Source organism: Lutjanus erythropterus, chromosome 2 (genome assembly GCF_056507025.1).
Source record: "Lutjanus erythropterus isolate fLutEry1 chromosome 2, fLutEry1.hap2, whole genome shotgun sequence".
NCBI lineage: Eukaryota > Metazoa > Chordata > Actinopteri > Lutjaniformes > Lutjanidae > Lutjanus > Lutjanus erythropterus.
The window spans coordinates 4,034,992-4,055,058 of NC_139318.1; the positions used below are offsets into that span (position 1 = coordinate 4,034,992).

The following is a 20,067-nucleotide window of genomic DNA, read 5'->3' on the forward strand; positions in this document are numbered from 1 at the left end:
TGACCCAGTCTCATCTTTGTATTGACTTTATCTGCCTGCAGAGTTTCTGCATTGTACATCACAAACCAATTTCAAATTTTATAATATCAGATAGCATGGATTTGAATATATTTCCACAGTCTTACTGGTCAACAAGTGAAGTGAAATTAATTATACATATTTATACCACAATTTGTCAGTACCTTCCAGCTGTATTTAACAGTATTTCAAAGTAATATATCAATTAAAAAGACCTGGACCTGGAGGAACTGCAGTAAATACTGTGGGTAAGTAAATAAGTGACACTTTATTTAAAGAGGAGAGGGTGTTTAAGACTGACATGACACATGTCATGAACATGAAAGAGTCTTCATTATGTTTATGACTGTTGTTATGTCAGGAAACCCTGTCCACATGTCAATGTCCATTGACCTATGTGTCTTTGGTAAATTGTAAGGTCTCTGGTTTTGCAGTGTTTTTTTCCCTACTGAAGGAAGCCATGTTGGGTGATGTTTTGCCACTCAGTCTGACTGAGGGGGCGTGTTCCAGTGCATCCCCTCTATATTCATAAAGACTCCTTCATGTTCATGACAGGTGTCATATCAGTCATACACACAACTCCTAAAATAAAGAGCTACTAGTTATTTATTCAAGTTAAACTCTAAAGCTTTGCTAAAATCGTCTCATGGAGAAAGTAAAACTTACTTGCCCTTCATTGTTTCAAACTTAAAAACTTAAGAGTTTCCAGATATACTATAGAATATAGCAGTTTTACCTTCACACTGAGAGGTGGAAGGTCCTCTGTTCTCTGAAGTCTCTCCAACATCTTTGACAACCACTGACGATGAGAGAGAGAAAGATAGATATTATATGTTAGATTTTCAATTGAACATATTAATTATTAGTTAAATTAAATTAACACTTGTCAATTAGTCTTTCATTTTCATGTTATGTGTTGTAGGTTGTATCATTTAATCTTGGATAGCTGATTAGTTGGGGTGCAGACACTGTGTAATTCAACCAAAATCATTATTTCTTGATACACTTACTTTGGATGATGATTCTAAAAAAAAGGGGGATAAATTGAATCATAATGACAAATGTGATCAACTATACAGACAAGTGACTCTAGCATGGTAGCATTTCAACTCCTATTGATACATCTCTATGAAATATGATTATTATAAACAGCAAAAGCATTGCAATTACAGTTAACATTACAGTTAAATTTACTGACATGCACGGTCAGGGTCAACAATCTTAAATCTGTTGCATCTGCATCACTCTCCTATCAAACACACAGTTAGCCAGAAACTCCTTTAAAATATAAAAATAAACCAAAACACAGGAAGCAAATCCTATATGCACCACAGATCAATTAAAAAAAAAAAAAAGAAAGAAAGTCACAACTTGTAAAAAACAAAACCCTGAAAGCCGAGAGCCTGCCACTGCTACAATAATGGCCTCAAAATGTGAACTACATTGGTCACTTTAAAAAAAATACTTAGTAGGTCTTCATTTCTATCTCTTCTGTCAATGAAGAATGTACTTTTGGCAACTAGTAAGACAGCTTTCACATTGGAATGGCTGCATTAAATTAATAAGATGAGGGGACTACAACAGCTAAATGGACTATACCTGTCCATGAAATAAACTGCATGAAAAACATTACCATCATCCAAAGACTACAATATGATCGATATGGAAAATACTGAAAATGGACTACATATATGTTCTTATATGTAATCTATTACACGTTACTGTGATGCAGAAGAACATTGTATTGCCCAAAGAAATAAAAATGGAGACCCTATCTCGAGATAATGAGAAACTGATCTAATCTTATAAACATTATTATCTTAATTTGCAATGTCAATTCACATCTCATTATGTTCCATAAGTATCTGATACATAAAGTACCCCTGCAAAAAACATTATCTGCATTAATTATTGCACATCTATCAACATAGCATAACCTGTGCATAAAATGTAGCTACGCCTGCGAGCTAGTTCAGGCAGTCAACTCGAGGTGTACTGCAGTCACATGTGACACTCCTCACTCAGTCACATCCTTCCAATCTGGCGGTGTATTTAACTTTCCCTTTGCCTGTCAAGACCATTGCTGCTTTGCATCAGTGTCACTGCCTGTTCATTCAGCCCCACCAACACCCCAGCGTCCACCTGCAGGCTCAGAAAGGGGGTCAAAGATATGTGTCTCCTCAATATCTCTATGTAAACATAATCTGTGAGGAGTGATGAGGTCGGAGCCTAGATGCCAAATTCTACGCCAAACTATGTTCTGCTGCTGCAGTAAACATTCTGAAATGTGACTTGTCTGACAGAACTGCATTATGTCATCAGGACATCTCATTGGTTATTTACTGAAAGCACTGATTACCACACTAATAATAAAACCATCCACATTACCCAGTGGCATTAATATCTCTTAGTGTCTTAAACCAAGGAGCAATTAAAAGAGAATTAAATCAGGTAGCTCCATCATGCCTCTGTGCTTGTAAATAACAATGATTTTTAACATAAACTTTTTCTCATAATTACAAGCTAACGCCTCTACTTTTATTCTTTGGTGGATGCAATAAGCCTCCATCAACCCACCCTTTTCACCTGAAAATACAAAAAAAAAGTGTGACTGACCTGGACCTGAGCTGGCGTCTGCACCAAGTTGTTTCTTCTTATCAACTCTAAAATCTTCTTGGTCACCTTCAGAGCTCCATCACGTTGATGGATGTTCACCATCAGATCCACTGTGTCCCGCCTTTTTGCCTTCTCCAGCCTGGACACTTTGATGGCTTCATAGCCTTCCAGGATGTCACACTGCTTCAGATACCATTTGAACTCCTCGAATTCCTCGTCTTTTAAATCCATCAGAGTGTTCAAAAGGTCCACTGCATCATCATAGCTCCCTGCTTAAATCAGGCAGTCCTGTCAACCTGAGGGGAAACTGCAACACAAATGTATCAGAGCAGCCACAGGAGGTCTAATTGGCCGACACAGGAGCTGTGTTTGTAGTTTAGCATTTGTGTTTCAGGTAGAGCTTGTGCTGCTGCTCTGTGGTGTGTGATGGACACAGTAACTCCTCCTACTGCATAATTAGGAAAAATACTAAAATAATTGTTATTTGATTTTGGTTGAGTCTGGACAAAGATGATGATGATTATGATGTGATTATCAAAATCCTCTAAATACAAAAATGAATGGTAACAATATGTACCAAACTCACTGTGAAAAGGTAGTCACTAACTTAAGGATGTAAAATCACAAAGGTTGGAGGTGAAGGTAACCTTACTGAGACGACAGGAAGTAAACAGACATGCACAAGGCTTAATCCCAGATTCTTTATGAGTGTTTTTGATAACTGTCAGTCTGGTTTTTGGGCTCTACACAGTGAGACAGCCTGAATCATGGTGACAGAGGACTTACTTGCAGATAAAGGCGAAAGCGTCATTCAGGTTCTGCTAGACTTGAGTCCAGATTTAGATCCTGTAGACCACTCCATCCTTCTTGTGTGTCTTGAAACTTGGCTTGGCTTAAAAACTAATCTTATTACGCTTCTATCTGTCTAATAGAACCTTTTTCTGCTATTCTGTTTCACTCACGGTGTACCTCAAGGATTGATCCTGGATCCATTATTTTTCTAAATGTATAAGTTACCATTGCATCAGGTCATTACAGAACATAATGTACAGTACCAGTGATGTACAGCACTGATGACACCCACTTATGTTTCATTACACTCTTGGGCAGATGATTATTCTACGCTTTTTTTTTTTTTATTAATTAATCTATCAATCAATTCTTGTTTTTTTTATTATTCAATTAATATAAAATCAATTTACCTAAATTAAAAAATAAAAACTTGTCTCAATAATGTTTCAATATTTTATCAACTATAATACTGCAAAACAGACACATAAAGCATATTAGAATAATGATAATTATATATGGCACATTTTAAAAGTTAGTCTGATTTCCATCCCTATTTAATAAACTCCATGTCTGATCACAAAAATACTGGACTTCACATTCAAAAGGAGCCGTCATGCATATTAACTTGACCAGGCTCAGCAGTTCATAGCAACGCGTCAAAACTTTACTGACATATTATTGTAAATGATTACATCAATTATGTTGATTACATTGATTATGTCGATGAATCAGCTCAGTTACATTCCACTAATCATAGCAAGCTAACCCAACTTACTGCCTGCCTTTCTGATATCAATTTCAAGCCCTGTAAAATGTCCTCAAACCTAACGATGACAAAACAGAAATTGTCTTGTTTGGTGCACACAGTTGTTTCAGTCTGATCGTCTGCAGTCTTAAAGCCCTAACACATAACATTAAGTTAAGTGCAAGAAATGTGGGCGATTGATTATATTCTGGGCTTAAGTTACGTTGCTTTCAACTGAAATAGTGAATTAATTCATGCATATTTAGTTCTAGAAACAGTAAATAATAGTGCTGAAAGAATAAATCACTGCTGTCATTTCTAAGTATATTATGAGTTTCATCATGTTACCTGTCAGGGTTCTCACCTGTTAAATTCAGGTCCAGATGAGAGTCCAACAGACTTTCTACCTTCACCTGCAGACTCTAAGAGACACTGCTGGTGTCTGTGCTCATCTGACTGACAGCTGTATCATCCTCATACTTTCAAATCCAGATCCAGACACATCAGCGTGACATGAGAGCAGAAGCTGAGCTGTAGAGCTGCCAGTCAGCAGCAGGTGTCAGTGATACAAAAAGTCAGTCAGTCAGCACTCTGATGGGAGAGTTCTCACCCGTGAAATAACCTGACCCAAACCACACAAAACACAGTCACCCGACTTTCACTGTCAGAAAGGAACATGCGTACTGGCCACATATTTGTGCAGTATAAAGACACACAGATGGATATGGATAATATGGATTATCTAATCTCACTGTTGGTATTTTGGTCCAGGTCTAGGCTATTCATTTGTAGGCTAATGATAAATTTAAGATTTGTGAAATAAAAAGAGGAAGAGGATGGATATTGATATTATACTGGCATATATGTTCACCAATATGTATTTGTATTCGCAGTACAGAAAATGTGCAGTAGTAGTTTAAATTACATTATAACACAGATGTTGAGATAGAAAAGCACAACAAAACTAATTATCTTTGTCTACAAGGCTAATGTGGGTGCAAATCCAATGCATAATCCTCACTGAAAAGGTCCATATTTTCCATTCCAGCCAAAAAATTTACTATATATACCTCCATATTTTGAATAGTTCATTCTTCTCCCCTCCTCTGATTGAGTCCGTGCCCTGAATGTCTATGCTTATCCCTCTATTTCTTCAACCAAAACAATAAATTGCGTCATTGTGAACCTAAGCCATTTCAACCAATCAGAGCTCCACTTACTGAAAATGTAGCCGTGAACTTCATCAGAGTGCAGCTCTCTTCTGTCCTGTGTAGAAAAGGAGCTTCATGTTTCACTTCCATCAGACAAGGTGACGTTGCTTCTTATCCTTCATTATTGTGTGTGTGCATGCATGTGTGTGTGTGTGTGTGTGTGTGTGTGTGTGTGCGCGCGCGCGCGCGTGTGTGTGTGTGTGTGTGCATGTGTGTGTGCATGCGTGTGTGTGTGTCCTCCAAAATGAAGTCTAACTGGTTTGACTGAGCATCTACATTCACAAGATCACAAGGCTCAGTTCACAGTATTATGTTTATTATTATTATTATATTATTCTGACTTGATATTTTAAAGCTTTGCCATGATATACAATATATATCTTGATATGCATTTCTCCCAAATAACATACCATAAATTCTCAACAGATAAAATACAGAATATGATGCACTGATGTAGATAAAACTACCCAAGGAGTCAAAGGGGAAGGTAAGAGATGGGGTGTTCTTAAATACTTTTTGAGCAGAAATGGGATGAATACGAGGTGTGGTCTTTGTTCCTGGACCAAGGTATAAAACTTCATTAGCTGACCTTCTTAAAATTAAAAATTCTTAAAGTGATAGTTCATCCAAAAATGAAAATTCAGTCATGAAAGTGGCTCCAAGCCAAGGATCTGCAGTGAAGATTCAGGATAAAACATGGTGCAAATACCTTTTCTTTTTCTTTTTTTTTGCATGTCGGGGCTTTAGGAGACTTGGACTACATGAGACGAGTATGGAGGTTTTGGGGACGAAAAAACTAAACCTGACATTCAATTTGCATGAGGGTGAGTAGATAATGACTGAATTTTCATTTGGGTGAACTATCCCTTTTTAACTGGATACAATTAGAGTCCTACAAAAACAGGTTTTGGCAATTTTCTATTTGAGAGTCTGAACTTGCTCTTTTCTCTTACTATATTTATTGTGACCAAAATACCAAGCCACATTCCTTGGATGTGAAAAATACTTGGCATTAAATCTGATTCCATCCTATTCTATTCTATTCTATTAGAGTGAAGTCCAATGCCCAGTTGCAGAGTGTGGCACAAGAACAGAGCAATAAGTTTGCCAATCAGCTTCATGGGGGAGATTGTGCTGAATGACAAGCTGAAATCTAAGTATTCTGATGTAGGTGTTGTTTTTCTCAAGATGTGTTTAGACTGATTGGAGGTCAGTGGCGATGGCATCCTGTTGGTTCTGGTGAGGGTCCATGCTGGCTACTATGTTCTTCTCTGATGTGCTGGAGAACCAGTTTCTCAAAGCAGTTCAGAATAGAGGTGGCACAGGGCCGATGGCGGCTGTCCTGGAGCAGGTGGCAGCATGTTAAAAATGCTGGTGATGACATCACCTAGATGGTTGACACATTTTTTCATTCCACACCCATATTTTCAGGCCCAGCAGTTTTACTCACATCCACTCTCAGGAGGATTTTTTTTTTACACCCCCTATAGACACTGACAGCAGATAAATGGAGCCGGAGTAGACTTTACAACTGAGCATAAAATGTGTCTCACACCTCATACATGATGGTGGCATTTCTGTTTTTGTAACCTGTGATGTTCTGGATCACTTGCCACATATCTTTGGTGTTGTTGGTGTTGAGGTCTCTCTCCAGCTCTAGCCTTGTAGCTGCCAGGAATATTTGTGTAGGTATGGTGTAGCGTGTGTATTCCCCTAGTGGAGATGAGGACATGCTGGTGGAATTTGTTGTCACCTTATCATAAACACATTTGCTGATGTATTATGTAACTGATGAAGTACAGTATATTCCTCAAAGTTGATGTGGTTCTCCTGGGTGGTGGCATCTCTGAACATGTTTCAGTCTGTGCACTCAAAACAGTCCTGCAGAGAGCGCTATAGTTTCATCTGTCCTTGCTTTGACTGTTTTTTATATTTAGGATGAACATGATTATTGCTGCCCTTCATGGGCCTCCTGTGGCAGCTGCACCTCAGAAAGTTTTCCCTTTTTTCCAGCCCAGGACAGCAGTGAGAAAGTTTCTCTATGAGGAGACTCTCCCTCCTACAGAGAACACAGAGACACTGAACCAGACCAACCAGACCAGAACCCAAATCCAGGGTAAAGACATTCAGTGAATGTGGTGTTGAATGTGTGAAGGTGGATCAGTTTGTCAGAGGACACTCTGTAGAAGGACAGAGTGCCAGCAGGACAGTCCACAGATACCGCTACCCTGTTGGAGGAGGAGGGGGAGGAGGTGATGGACGTTCCTCTGTTATTGTGCCAGATATAGTAACCGTCATCAGAGCACTCCAGACTCCAGGACTGATCATTCCTCCCAAACCTGCAGTCATATCTGCGTCCTCTCCTGCTGATTCCTCTGTAACTTACTGATATATCGACGTGTCCTTTCCACTCGACTTCCCAGTAACAGCGACCAGTCAGACCGTGTCTGCACAGCAGCTGAGGCCATTCATCAAACCTGTCTGGATGATCAGAATATGACTGAGCCTCCTCCACATATGTCACCTTCCTGTTGCCGTGTGACAGTTTGATCTTACTGTTTACTGTGTTTGTGTCCAGTGTGAGGTCACAGGAATCTGATGGACAGAACAAGACACAATACAGCTGCAGTTATTAAATATCATCTCTTCATTTATTGACAGTTAGATGATGACAACGCTGATCTGAATGAGTGATGTCACAGTTTGAAGATGATTGATTTCATAAATAAAATTAAAAACACACTTACACTTCCTCAGGCCTGGTTTCAACCATTGCACTCCACCAGGCTCCAACCTGAAAGGAGGAGAGGGGTCGGATCAGCACTTCTCTTTCAGGAAATATGAACATTACATCACTCTCATACACAAACATTTATTATAAACTACAAATCTACATATATGGTCACATGTACCATGGAATTTATTATTTATCAGCTGATTTTCTTTTAATTCAGTGGAGCTTTGTCTTATTGGCCAAAGACAACACAGCACATCACTTTTTATTATTTATGTGTGACAGGGTCAGAAATACATGTGCATGCCATGTTTTGTTGTGTTTATTATTCATTTGCATGTTTTTATCAGAGTGTTGTATTTCTATTTTACTTTGTGTGTTTTATATGGAATAACCTGGGTTGGTTTGACCTAACTAACAGATGAGTGATGGGTGCAGAGGTGCACAATTGTACAGACTTTTACAGCTGATGTCATCAAAAAACTGCACATGCATTTAGGCAACAGAAGTAGAAGAAGTCGTAGTAGAAGTGCAAATGTTGAATTAAACATTTTACCAGCATCAAAATCACCAACATGTATGTTTGCTGCGTACACAAAACATCAGAACGGATATACCACTGGTCAACTTAAGTTATTCAGAATTCTGACAGGATCATGATGGTTTCAGAGCAATTGGGGGCGTCTGTAGCTGTATATCCTGGACAGAGGACGCGATCAAAACTGCTCGTGTTTGCAGCGGCCCACTGACAGGATGTTGTGGTCTGCTGTACTCCCACTGCCAAAATGCGCGCATTTGGTGGTGCCATCCTTGTTAATATTTTTTAATTGTAATAAATTTAACTTTAAATTGACTTACTTACTTACTCTTCTGTTTGGTTTTTAACTTTGCTCTCCCTGATTAGAACTCATGAGCTTTCATCAGAGTCCTAGGCTCTGTTAACTCCTCCATGGCATCGTCAGCTTTTAACACATTTTCAATTTACAAATGAATTTTAAAGCACGGCCCAACTTTAGTCGCTGGCCCTGTCCACATATACAAGAACTTACTGATGTTCAGATCCCATCTTCTAGAGAGAGTCAGTGATGGTTTTTATTGTTTATAATCTGGGGGTGGACAAATCACAACTCAAGTGGTTGGTTGAGTAGCTGGAATAGCCTACCCTTCAGTTTGTTATGTTAGCTATGAATTTAGTTATTTTAATTTTTTCAAGCGTGCATTTTATTTATTTATTTTATATTTACTGTTTGATGGTACTGTTAAAAATTTATGAAGGTTTAAACTGATTTGCCTCTGTTGTGCCTTGATTCTACTAGGCACGTTGCGTTGAACCGTCATCCACACGGCTTCATGCCCCAGCAGGAGCATTTCTGCCTGATGATGTTGACTTGCTCAGATTTTGTTGATTTGGTCATTTGTCCTTGATTTTTGTGCTTCTACCATGGGTAAGTGCACTACATACTTAAATAGTTTTAATTCTGTCTGTTTTTATGATTTGGAGTCTTTTATTTTGAAAAGTGACCAGATGTCTGCATGTATTCTCTGTGGAACAGAGTGGACAGCCTCCCCTGGACCATGCTGCGGTGCTTCTGGCTGTGTTCAGCTCCAGGGAACATGGCACAACCGTGACCAAGGAATCAAGCAGTTAGTTATCAGTGGTGAAACAAGTTGCACCAACTCAGTGCTGGAGGTCTTGTAGTGCTTTTTAAGTCAACGGGAAGGGCCAAAGAGAATATCAGTAGTAATGGGTAGGGCCTTGTTTTAAAAACTGAAACACAAAGCTGTCCATACCTGAGAGTGTCCAGTCTCCAGTGTGGATCCTCCAGTCTAGCCAAAAGTAATTTCACTCCTGAGTGTCCCGGATGATTGTAGCTCAGGTCCAGCTCTCTCAGATGGGAGGGGTTAGAGCTCAGAGCTGATGTCAGAGAAGCACAGCCTTCCTCTGTGATCAGACAGCCTGACAGCCTGCAAACAGACAGAACAACAAACACATAATCTAAGAATACTTTGAGTGCAGGAGGGTCGCTGCTATACTTTTGGCGTTATTTAACATCCACTAATGTCCAACAAAAATCTAAAAATATTCCTGGTAGCTTCTGGATTTCTCTGTGATATTCCAAGTTCCAACAACAGACTGAGACAAATAAACATATACAGTCTTAGGTTACGAGTTTATCTATGAATGTAAATTAGATTTTTAGCAGCCAGTTGAACAGGTTGATGAATCCTGACCTGAGTGTTTCCAGTGTACAGTGTGTACTCCCTAGTCCAGCAGATAACAGCTTCGCTCCTGAATCCTGCAGGTTGTTGTTACTCAGGTCCAGCTCTCTCAGACCAGAGGACTGGGAGCTGAGAACTGAAGACAGAGCTTCACAGCTTCTCTCTGAGAGGTTACAGCCACTCAGTCTGAAGATATGATAAAAAGGAAAACCAAAGTAGTACATTTTTATCATCCCTATTTAACAAGCAGTAGACTATTTAAATTAGTGTAAAAGTATTTCTGTACATACAAAACTTTGTTGGAGGCTTTGACCACTGGCAGCAGTCTCAGAAGAGCCTCATCTGAAGAGGAGTATTTCTTCAGATCGAATACATCCAGAACTTTTTCTGTTGACAGTAAGATGAAGACCAGAGCTGACCACTGAGCAGGAGACAGTTTATCTGTGGAGAGACTTCCTGAACTCAGGTACTGTTGGATCTCCTCCACTAGAGAATGGTCATTTAGTTCATTCAGACAGTGGAACAGATTGATGCTTTTCTCTGGAGACAGAATCTCACTGATTTTCTTTTTGATGTACTGGACTGTTGCCTGATTGGTCTGTGAGCTACCATCTGTCTGTGTCAGCAGGCCTTGTAAGAGAGTCTGATTCATCTGCAGTGAAAGGCCCAGGAGGAAGCGGAGGAACAAGTCCAGGTGTCCATTTGGACTCTGTAAGGCCTTGTCCACAGCACTCTGGTAGAAGTGTGTCTCTGCAGATTTGTGTTTTCCTGTTTCTGATTTCTGTGCAGTTGTGTGTTCTTCTGACATCAGATTGACACCAGAGTTGACAAATGTTAGATGGACATGGAGAGCAGCCAGAAACTCCTGAACACTCAGATGGACGAAGCAGAACACCTTGTCCTGGTACAGTCCTCTTTCCTCTTTAAAGATCTGTGTGAACACTCCTGAGTACACTGAGGCTGCTGTTATATCGATGCCACACTCTGTCAGGTCTGATTCATAGAAGATCAGGTTGCCTTTCCGCAGCTGATCAAAAGCCAGTTTTCCCAGAGACACAATCATCTTCTTGCTGTCTGGACTCCAGTGTGGATCTGTCACAGCTCCTCCATCATACTTGATGTTCTTCAGTTTTGACTGAACCACCAGGAAGTGGATGTACATCTCAGTCAGGGTCTTGGGGAGTTCTGCTTCCTCTTTGGTCTTCAACACGTCCTCCAGAACTGTAGCAGTGATCCAGCAGAAGACTGGGATGTGACACATGATGTGGAGGCTTCGTGATGTCTTGATGTGGGAGATGATTCTGCTGGTCTGCTCCTCATCTGCAAATCTCTTCCTGAGGTACTCCTCCTTCTGTGGGTCAGTGAACCCTCTGATTTCTGTCACCATGTCAACGCACTCAGGAGGGATCTGATTGGCCGCTGCAGGTCGTGTGGTTATCCAGAGGCGAGCAGAAGAAAGCAGATTCCCCCTGATGAGGTTTGTCAGCAGTGCATCCAATGATGTGGACTCTGTAACATCAGTCAGGATCTCATTGTTTCGGAAGTCCAGAGGAAATCGACACTCATCCAGACCATCAAAGATGAACACAACCTGGAACTCTTCAAACCTGCAGATTCCTGCTTCTTTGGTTTCTGTAAAGAAGTGATGAATAAGTTCCATCAAGCTGTACTTTTTCTCTTTCAGCACATTCAGCTCTCTGAAAGTGAATGGAAACATGAACTGTATGTCCTGGTTGGTTTTGTCTTCAGCCCAGTCCAGAGTGAACTTCTGTGTTAAGAAGGTTTTCCCAATGCCAGTCACTCCCTTTGTCATCACTGTTCTGACTGGTTCATCTCTTCCAGGCCGGGGTTTAAAGATGTCCTCTTGTCTGATTGTTGTTTCTGGTCTGTCTTGTTTTCTGGATACTGTTTCAATCTGTCTGACCTCATGTTCATCGTTGACCTCTCCAGTCCCTCCCTCTGTGATGTAGAGCTCTGTGTAGATCTGATTCAGAAGTGTTGGGTTTCCTGCTTTAGCAAACCCCTCAAACACACACTGGAACTTCTCCTTTAGGTTCAATTTAAGGCGACACTGACAAATGCTTGCAGGACTTCCTAAATAAACACACAACAAATATTTAAAAAAGATTTTAAAAGTCAAAGTTTTGTCAAATAATGAGTATTTGAACACGTTTTTCTCCATTTCTTGAGACATTAGTAAATGCCCCAACATGTTAAATCCTTAAAGAAATTCTCTTACTGCTCTGCAGATAATCAGCCAGCTTCTCCTGCTTCATTCTCCTCAAGAAGTCCTGTGTGATCTTCATAAATGCCTCCCTGCTGCTCCTCCTCTGCTCTTCCTCTTCGCCATCCAACACCTCCTCATCCTCCCCTAGACTCTCGAAGAATTCTGTGCGTGAACTCAGAACCTTCTGGATCTTCTTCAGCTCATTCTTCACAAAGGTGATAATGTTTTCCTCTAGCAGCTGGAACAGAATAGTATATGATTGACATAATGAAATTAAAATTATGGAGCCAAACATCAGACGCATCATCAGACATCATCAACATCAGACAGACTGACAATCCACTGGTCGAAAAAGTTCTGCATAGAGAAAACACAAAAGATTTAAAGTAGTTGTTGTACATATACAGACCATAAATATGGAGTCCAGGTGTGTTTGATGCTGCTGGGTGGACTGACCACCAGGTACCTCTGAGATCTCCTGGTAGCTTCTGTGGAGAAATATTAATCGGGTGGCCAGAATGAGGCATGGAGACTTTAAGGGGTGGCAAATAGTATATATGCCGATTTAATGGTAAACAATCACATGCATCCATATTTGCTGAGAAAAACCGCCAAATAAAGATGTTTACTCAAAAATATGACATTATTGTGGCACATGAGTAAAGCATTGCATAGAAATACCTAAAGCTGCTATTCGAAATTAATTAACTGTTTTATTTCTAAATCTGAAAACCAACATTTTTCCAAGTACATGTCTGCAGCTCTGAATTTTGTTGGTGGCTAGTAGTCTTGAGTCTAGGCTAGCTATGGCTGCCAAATCCAGAACAAGAGAAGTCTCAAAGAAAAGTAGAAAATTCAAAAGCTTCTTCTCCAGACAGACTTTTTTTGACCAAAATAAAGTTTTAGTAAACTACTTTGCTTTACACCAGTAAAGGTTGCAGACCTCTGCATCATCTCTTGTTGCAGTCAGTTGCACTCAGATTTCAGAGTTTCCACAAGCCACAGCTTTTACCTATAGATTTTTTAACCAGAACTGTCCAAAACTGGGGTGGCAGCTGGGATGGCAAGGTATGTCTCCCTTCTAGGTCCATCCCCGATCTGATGTCTTTCTGTTGGTAAAGGTTTACTGGTCCTGCTGATCCCTCTGACGATCGACAGCTCAGTCTGCAGCTGTTTATAGCTTTCAGCTCAGTGTTTTGCTTCACCAAGCAGTTTGCTTTAGTCCCCATAGCTCTCACCATTTAGCTCTCCCACCCTCACTGTACACTGGTAAAGTGCCCTTGAGCAAGGTACCCAGAACCTCCAGCTGCTCCAGCAGAGCTGCTCAGTGTGTGCTTCTGTCAGACTGGTTGTACTGGGAGGCTCCCTGATTGTCAGGTAGGTGACAGGTCTCTGGGATAAACACACTGTTTCCTTAAATTCTTCACATTAAAAGTCCCATGATGTTTCATTATTTAAACACTTATATTATGAAGCAGCACAAAAGCATCATTGGACAAGGCCCATCAGTGGTCGCAGTGGGTGAGGAAGGAAGTCAGGAGCAATAGGAGGAGATAGGGTTAAGAGGGCAGGGGGTCGGGCAGTGGGGAGTGACCAAGGCGTGAGAGAGTGGGGAAGAGGAAGTTAGAGTAGGAGATGAAAAAGAGATGTCAGCAAATTAATGAATCTTTTTTCCAGGAGTTAATTTGGAGGAGTATTTGCAGAACCGCACAGCACAGCTCACCTGTCTGAAGATCACCTGGTCTCAGTGTGAGGCTGACTTCCTCTGTCACTATGTTCTCCTCAGAGAGTTTATCATCTTCCTCTGATTGTTGCTGTTTTATGATGTCAGCTGATCAGGTTCTTTAATTCTCAGCTTCTCTTCGTTCTCCTCTCAAAACACGTTGTTTATAGTGACTTCACGTATTTTATATTTCCATTCTAGCAGCTGATGCACTAAACTCTTCCAACTATCAACACGTCTCACTCTGCTGTATTAATTATCAGCTGTAGATCGAGCCAGTTGCTCTCTGCTGCCACCCAGAGGTTGATGATGTATAAACCAGCAGCATTCAGATGAAAGCTGAGGGCGAAGCTTCTGTGACCCACCAAGCTCCTGTCTCTTGTATTTAGAGGATTGAACTGCACATGTACAACTTATAGCGAGAGTAAATGGGCGAAAAAATTGCACCCCAAGCGAGAAACACGTGACCTATCCGTAACTTTGGACATCTTAAAACATTTTTAACACATTTTAGTGCAGATTATACATTTACTCACTAACTACACAATATTATCGCTGCTCATTCAAAGTAATATACAGTATACATTTTCAAGTAATTAAGTCTTCTTCACTGAAGTTTTAAGATGTGGGGAGAGATGGGGCGGCACCCTGGCGCCCTCTATTGACCAGCTGCCACTGCAGACAACAACTAACTTTGTGTGACAAAGGAGTTTACCATTTTTACCTTTCAGAGGAGGTCTTTCTAAAAAGAAGAGGAGACTCCTTCGATTCATCACTCTTCATGGACACACAGCTGGGTTCAAGTTCAGGTCCGGGAGAGTCCGGTGTGCGCTGCTGTTTTGGACTTCAACACAACACATGCAGAACTTTGTGTGAATAATGATGGTGGAGTGATTTGAGCGCTGAGCTCTAACATGGAGAAGATTAATGGACAGTTAGAGATAATCTCACCTGTGAGCTTTGGTCTGGCTGTCATGTTCTCCACACAGAAGGAAGGAGACTCCCTCCTCTCTGTCCTCGCACCGATTCATGGAGTCCACACCTTCACACAAACACAACAACCTGCAGGGAGAGCTCACATGTTATTACTCATCATTCCTCCTCACATGACAACAACACAGAGCATTATGGGGAGAAGACTTATGAAGTTTAGGGGGAGCTCAGTCACCTCAGTGTTTAATACACACCTCTGACAGATTCCACTTCAGAGACAAAATGTTGTTGGGACTTTGAACTACAGTGTCACATCTAAGAAATTACTTTCACAATGCTCAATTTGGCTTACTTTGAAAAACTCTTCAACATTTTTCTATATTCAAGCCTTCTATAGACAAATCCAACGGCCGCTTTGTATGGTCCGCCATCTTGCCATCGCCATTGCTGTGGTGGCACGTGTTTCTTGGTAATTGCTGGTTGTAGCTAGAAGGAAACCCCAAAATGTTCACTCTCACAAGATCCCACAGGTCTGGGGTTCCCTTCTTGAAACTATGTCTTCTTACATTGACGTCATGGAACATTCATTGGCGCACATTCTGCAGGGAGACGGCGGCTGTTTAACTTCAACTACTTCACTGGATTCGTCTACACAGAGGAAGAGCATGCAGTGGCAGCAAGTCCAAATCCAAAAGCTGCTGCTCCCAGAGACTCTCTGCCTTCATCAAAATCATTCATTTTTTACATAATTTCTCCTGGAATCAGCCACTTCTCCAATGACTGGCTACTTTCTCTGTGTTTTATATCAAAGTTAGTTGAATCTGTTTGGTTTGTTGGGCTGCTGCTCAGACTAAAGAAGCCAATAGAAAACATGGCAGTGAACTCTGGAAACTACTGATGGGCTTTTCACTTTGTTACATTTCATACTCTGATACATGGATCAAAGGTGATTTGCTATTGGACAGAGAAGATGCTGCTTGTTCTCACTGGTCAGTGGTCAGGTATAATCAGATGGATCCCCAGTAGTATCAATACTACTGATATTAAGTCTTGTTTGGAAAATTGATCCCAACATTAATAGGATCAAAAGCTTAACAATGGATCCATGTGATGTTTGAGGAGGTTGTAGGAACATGGACAGTCATCTTCATGCTGCACTCCCTGCTTCTCTAATACTGCTTTTTACAGCCATCACCTTATTACTAGTTATTATTAGTACTAGTTATTTACCATTAAAAAGCGTCGTGTTTGAATCTGCAAAAAGATTCTGAACAGACAGTTAGACTCATATTGCTCCAATCTTAGCTTCACTTCATTGGCTCCATATTCAGCTCAGATCAGACTTTAAAGGGATAGTTCAGTGTTTTCGAAGTGGGGTAGTATGAGGTAGTTATTCATTGTCAGTGTATTACCTTCAGTAGATGCCGGTCAACATGGTCCCAGTTAAAAGAAGAGTAGAGAAGCTCAGCGTTGTACAGCTGCAGACAGGGTCGGCAGAGAAACATTTTTTAGCCACATAAATAAGGCCTCCCTAAAAAATTAATATCCATTGAAGTGTAAGCTAAATCTTTTAATTTTTTCACCACTTTAGTTTGCTGCAGACAGCCTCTTATTTTAGCACATTTGGCATTTTCTCAACTGTAGTCCTTCCATATATTCCTACGCATAGAAGCAGCAGAAAATCTAGCTGTAGAGACCTTTAAATCTTAAAACTCATTTGTTCACCATAACTTTCAGTTAGTTCAGGCCTTTCAGTGGCTCATTCTCAGTCTCAGTGAATCTGTTAACCCTTGGATTTAAAGTCTATATTTGTCCTACCAAAATGAAAAAAGTAGTAACCTTTATAGTAACCACTGGATTTCTCTGACCCTCTTTTTTTGTTTCTGTTCCTTCATGCCTCCAGGCTGTGCCAGTTTCTCTTCCCCTTTCTGTCTAGCTCTCTCTCTCTGTATCTCTCTGTTTCTGTGTGGCCAGATCTCCAGTGGTGAGGAGGTAATATGGCCAAGGTCGCACTGGTGAAGCCTGAAGTCGTTCCCTGTCCTCCTGGAACCACATTCATCACATAATATTTTATAATGTACATGTATTAGAAATGTTTAAATTTTAATTTAATGTGATTTCTGAATATTTTCAAATTACACAATAAATCGATCAATGGAGAAAATGATCAGCAGATGAATGAAAATAATCATTACATCGTCACAGTCCAACATAAAGGTGTTAAAATCAGCTCCTCCTGGAACAGATACAACAGTAAAATGCTGCTTACATATGAATGTATTGCTAATAATTAGTGGTGGAAAGAAAACTGAAAACCGGTACCCAAGTAAAAGTACTGTTACATTACTAAAGTATTACTCTAAACCACTCAGAGTATTAGTTACTTTTTAACTGTTGATGTTTAACACATTATCAACAGCAGACATTCAATCAGAGGTTTCTGTTTCTGCAAATCTTCAGTCTAAACTTTATTTATTTCTTTTTTTTTTCTTTTTTTTTTACTTTTTTCTCATTTTCCTTTTTTTCTGCTTGGTCTTTTTTTCTCATTTAAATTTCTGTATTCAACAAATGGCTCCAACAGACAAAATTATGTTGAATGAGGTGTAATTACTGTCATTTCTAGACTATAGATCAAACATTTATGGATAGTTTTAATTGGTTAAATTCTTGATACTGATTCATCGATCAGTGATTAATCATTCAAATCCTTACTCCAAACCTATGCTGCTGCACTGTTTAGTTTTTCATCCATATGTCCTGGTTTTCATTGGCCAGTTTGCAATCAGATGACCTGACTGGTTACAAAATTGCAGAATTAAGATTTGGATATTAATTCAATTTAATCAATTGTGAATTTGTAAGTAACTAAGTAAATTACATGGTGTGATGAGTACTTAAGTACAACTACCAACCCCCCCCCCCAAAAAAAACTACTTAATTACAGTAACCTGAGTATTTGTAATTATTTACTTGCTGGTAATAATAATTTAATGATAGAATAAATCATATAGTATAACACTAGTTTCCAGGCTTATAGCCATCTAATCAAAATCTACAGGAGGACGGAGTCATCGCTGAGGCCTCTGGTCACTGGGCGAGCGTCAATCCTCACATTCAGATCATATATATACATGTATATATAGGCCCAACCCTCAACACATGGGAGCTTTAAAGCTGCCACATCAACCCCCAGAGGACAGAGGGGCCTGGCTTGGTTTTCACTTGTCAATTACACTCTCTTAACATCTTAGACTCAAACTATTCTACAACATGCTGATCCCACACAGGTTAAAGGAACTACAAGGTATCACACATCTCTATAATCTGTTTGAGGTTGACAGGCAGTTCTATACAGTTCTAATACAGATATCATACTTTTCTAATGCTCAGAACACAGTTAGGGGCTCTGACAAGGACAAGGTTACTCACCCAGAGGATGCTGTTATCCTCACAGCTGGCTTTCACACCAAAGGAAAATGTAGAAAAAGAAGCAGCCTCAGTTGTTATCTGCGTTTCCTTTAAAAAATGCTATGTCTTGTGCCAAAAATGAAATAAATAAAATAAAATAAGCAGTTCAGTAAAACATGACCATCCTGTTCCTCTCTCTTCTTCCTCATAAAGAGGAACTGGGACTGTTGCAGCACATTTCATCACATGGACTCTAAGACAGCCCTTGTAAATAAACATAAGTTTTATAGTCACTGACTTACATTGGTGGAATATGATGGATATGAAGTACTCTTACTCATGTACTGCACAATGACTACTTTTACTTTTCATATGTTCATTCATTTCACTTATAATACTTGCATGTTTTTACGTAAGTACGGTTTTGAATGCAGGACCTTTACTTGTTGTGGAGAATTTAATTTTCACAGTGTGGTATTAGTACTTTTATTTAAGTAAAGTATCTAAATACTTCTTCCACCACTGTTTCTTTCCACCAGTGTTCCACCAATTGTATTTTTTCAGGCTATTTTTGTATTATTTGGCAGTAGCAGTATTTGCATGTTAGCCAGATAACTGGGATTCTATGTAACTAACATTAGCAGTTGGTCCAACCTGCAACATGAAACAACAACTATAACTGCTCTGATGTAGTTCCTCTTTAGTTATTTTAAGACAAAATCATGGTGAAATTTCCACCCACTGAAGCATTTCTTTCACTGGAGGTCACGATAATGAACTGAGTCACTGTCACCAGAGTGGTGATGTGAGACTCATGAAGTGTGTGCACACTGTGCATGGTAGTATATTGTTCTTCATTTTTAAAAAGTATTTAAAAAATTGTAATCCTGCTAATAATTTACTAAATGTAACTGTAATCTGATTATGTCTATTTTCTGTAATTGTAATGGAATACAGATTCCTCTCTTTGTATCCTGATAAATAATCCCATTACATGTAATCTGTTACTCACCAAGTCTGCAGAGGACTGATAGCCACGGCACATGGGTTACAGATTCCATCAGCTGAGCCACCAGAGTGCCCCGACATGTTCATGTTCTCCCAGTGTGTTTATAGTCCCACCCTGTGTTACCCTCCTCTTCTTCATCCTTCTCTTCTCCCTACAAACAGCCTGACAAGGTTTTAAAAGTTCTTTCCGGATTGATGACTGGCTGGAGGTCCCTGACCTGCCACTTCAGATCACCAGGTCTAACAGAGTGACAGCAGCTTCTCATCTGGAATAACTGGAACATCTGGAAACTACAGTTTCATTCATAAGCAGATTCTGTCTCTTCTTCACTGGACATTTATTGTGGTAGCTGTGTTTTATTCTAAAATGATTCACAGGAAATGGAAGTATGTGCATGTGCAGTATTGTGCATGTGTATTTGTATGCAGTTA

General features: G+C 40.0%; 1 protein-coding gene across 1 annotated transcript; it reads right to left on the reverse strand.

The window, feature by feature from the left end:
• Positions 1 to 7,312: 7,312 nt before the first annotated feature.
• Positions 7,313 to 15,353, reverse strand: LOC146331042 (protein NLRC3-like). The gene is made up of 9 exons (XM_084726368.1): positions 15,238 to 15,353; positions 15,011 to 15,130; positions 12,973 to 13,051; positions 12,576 to 12,801; positions 10,627 to 12,430; positions 10,349 to 10,522; positions 9,908 to 10,081; positions 8,130 to 8,176; positions 7,313 to 7,977 (listed from the first exon to the last, which is right to left on the reverse strand). The coding sequence occupies exons 1-9, from the start codon at positions 15,315 to 15,317 to the stop codon at positions 7,442 to 7,444; spliced, it is 3,240 nt and encodes a 1,079-aa protein (XP_084582494.1). The 5' UTR covers positions 15,318 to 15,353; the 3' UTR covers positions 7,313 to 7,441.
• Positions 15,354 to 20,067: the final 4,714 nt, after the last annotated feature.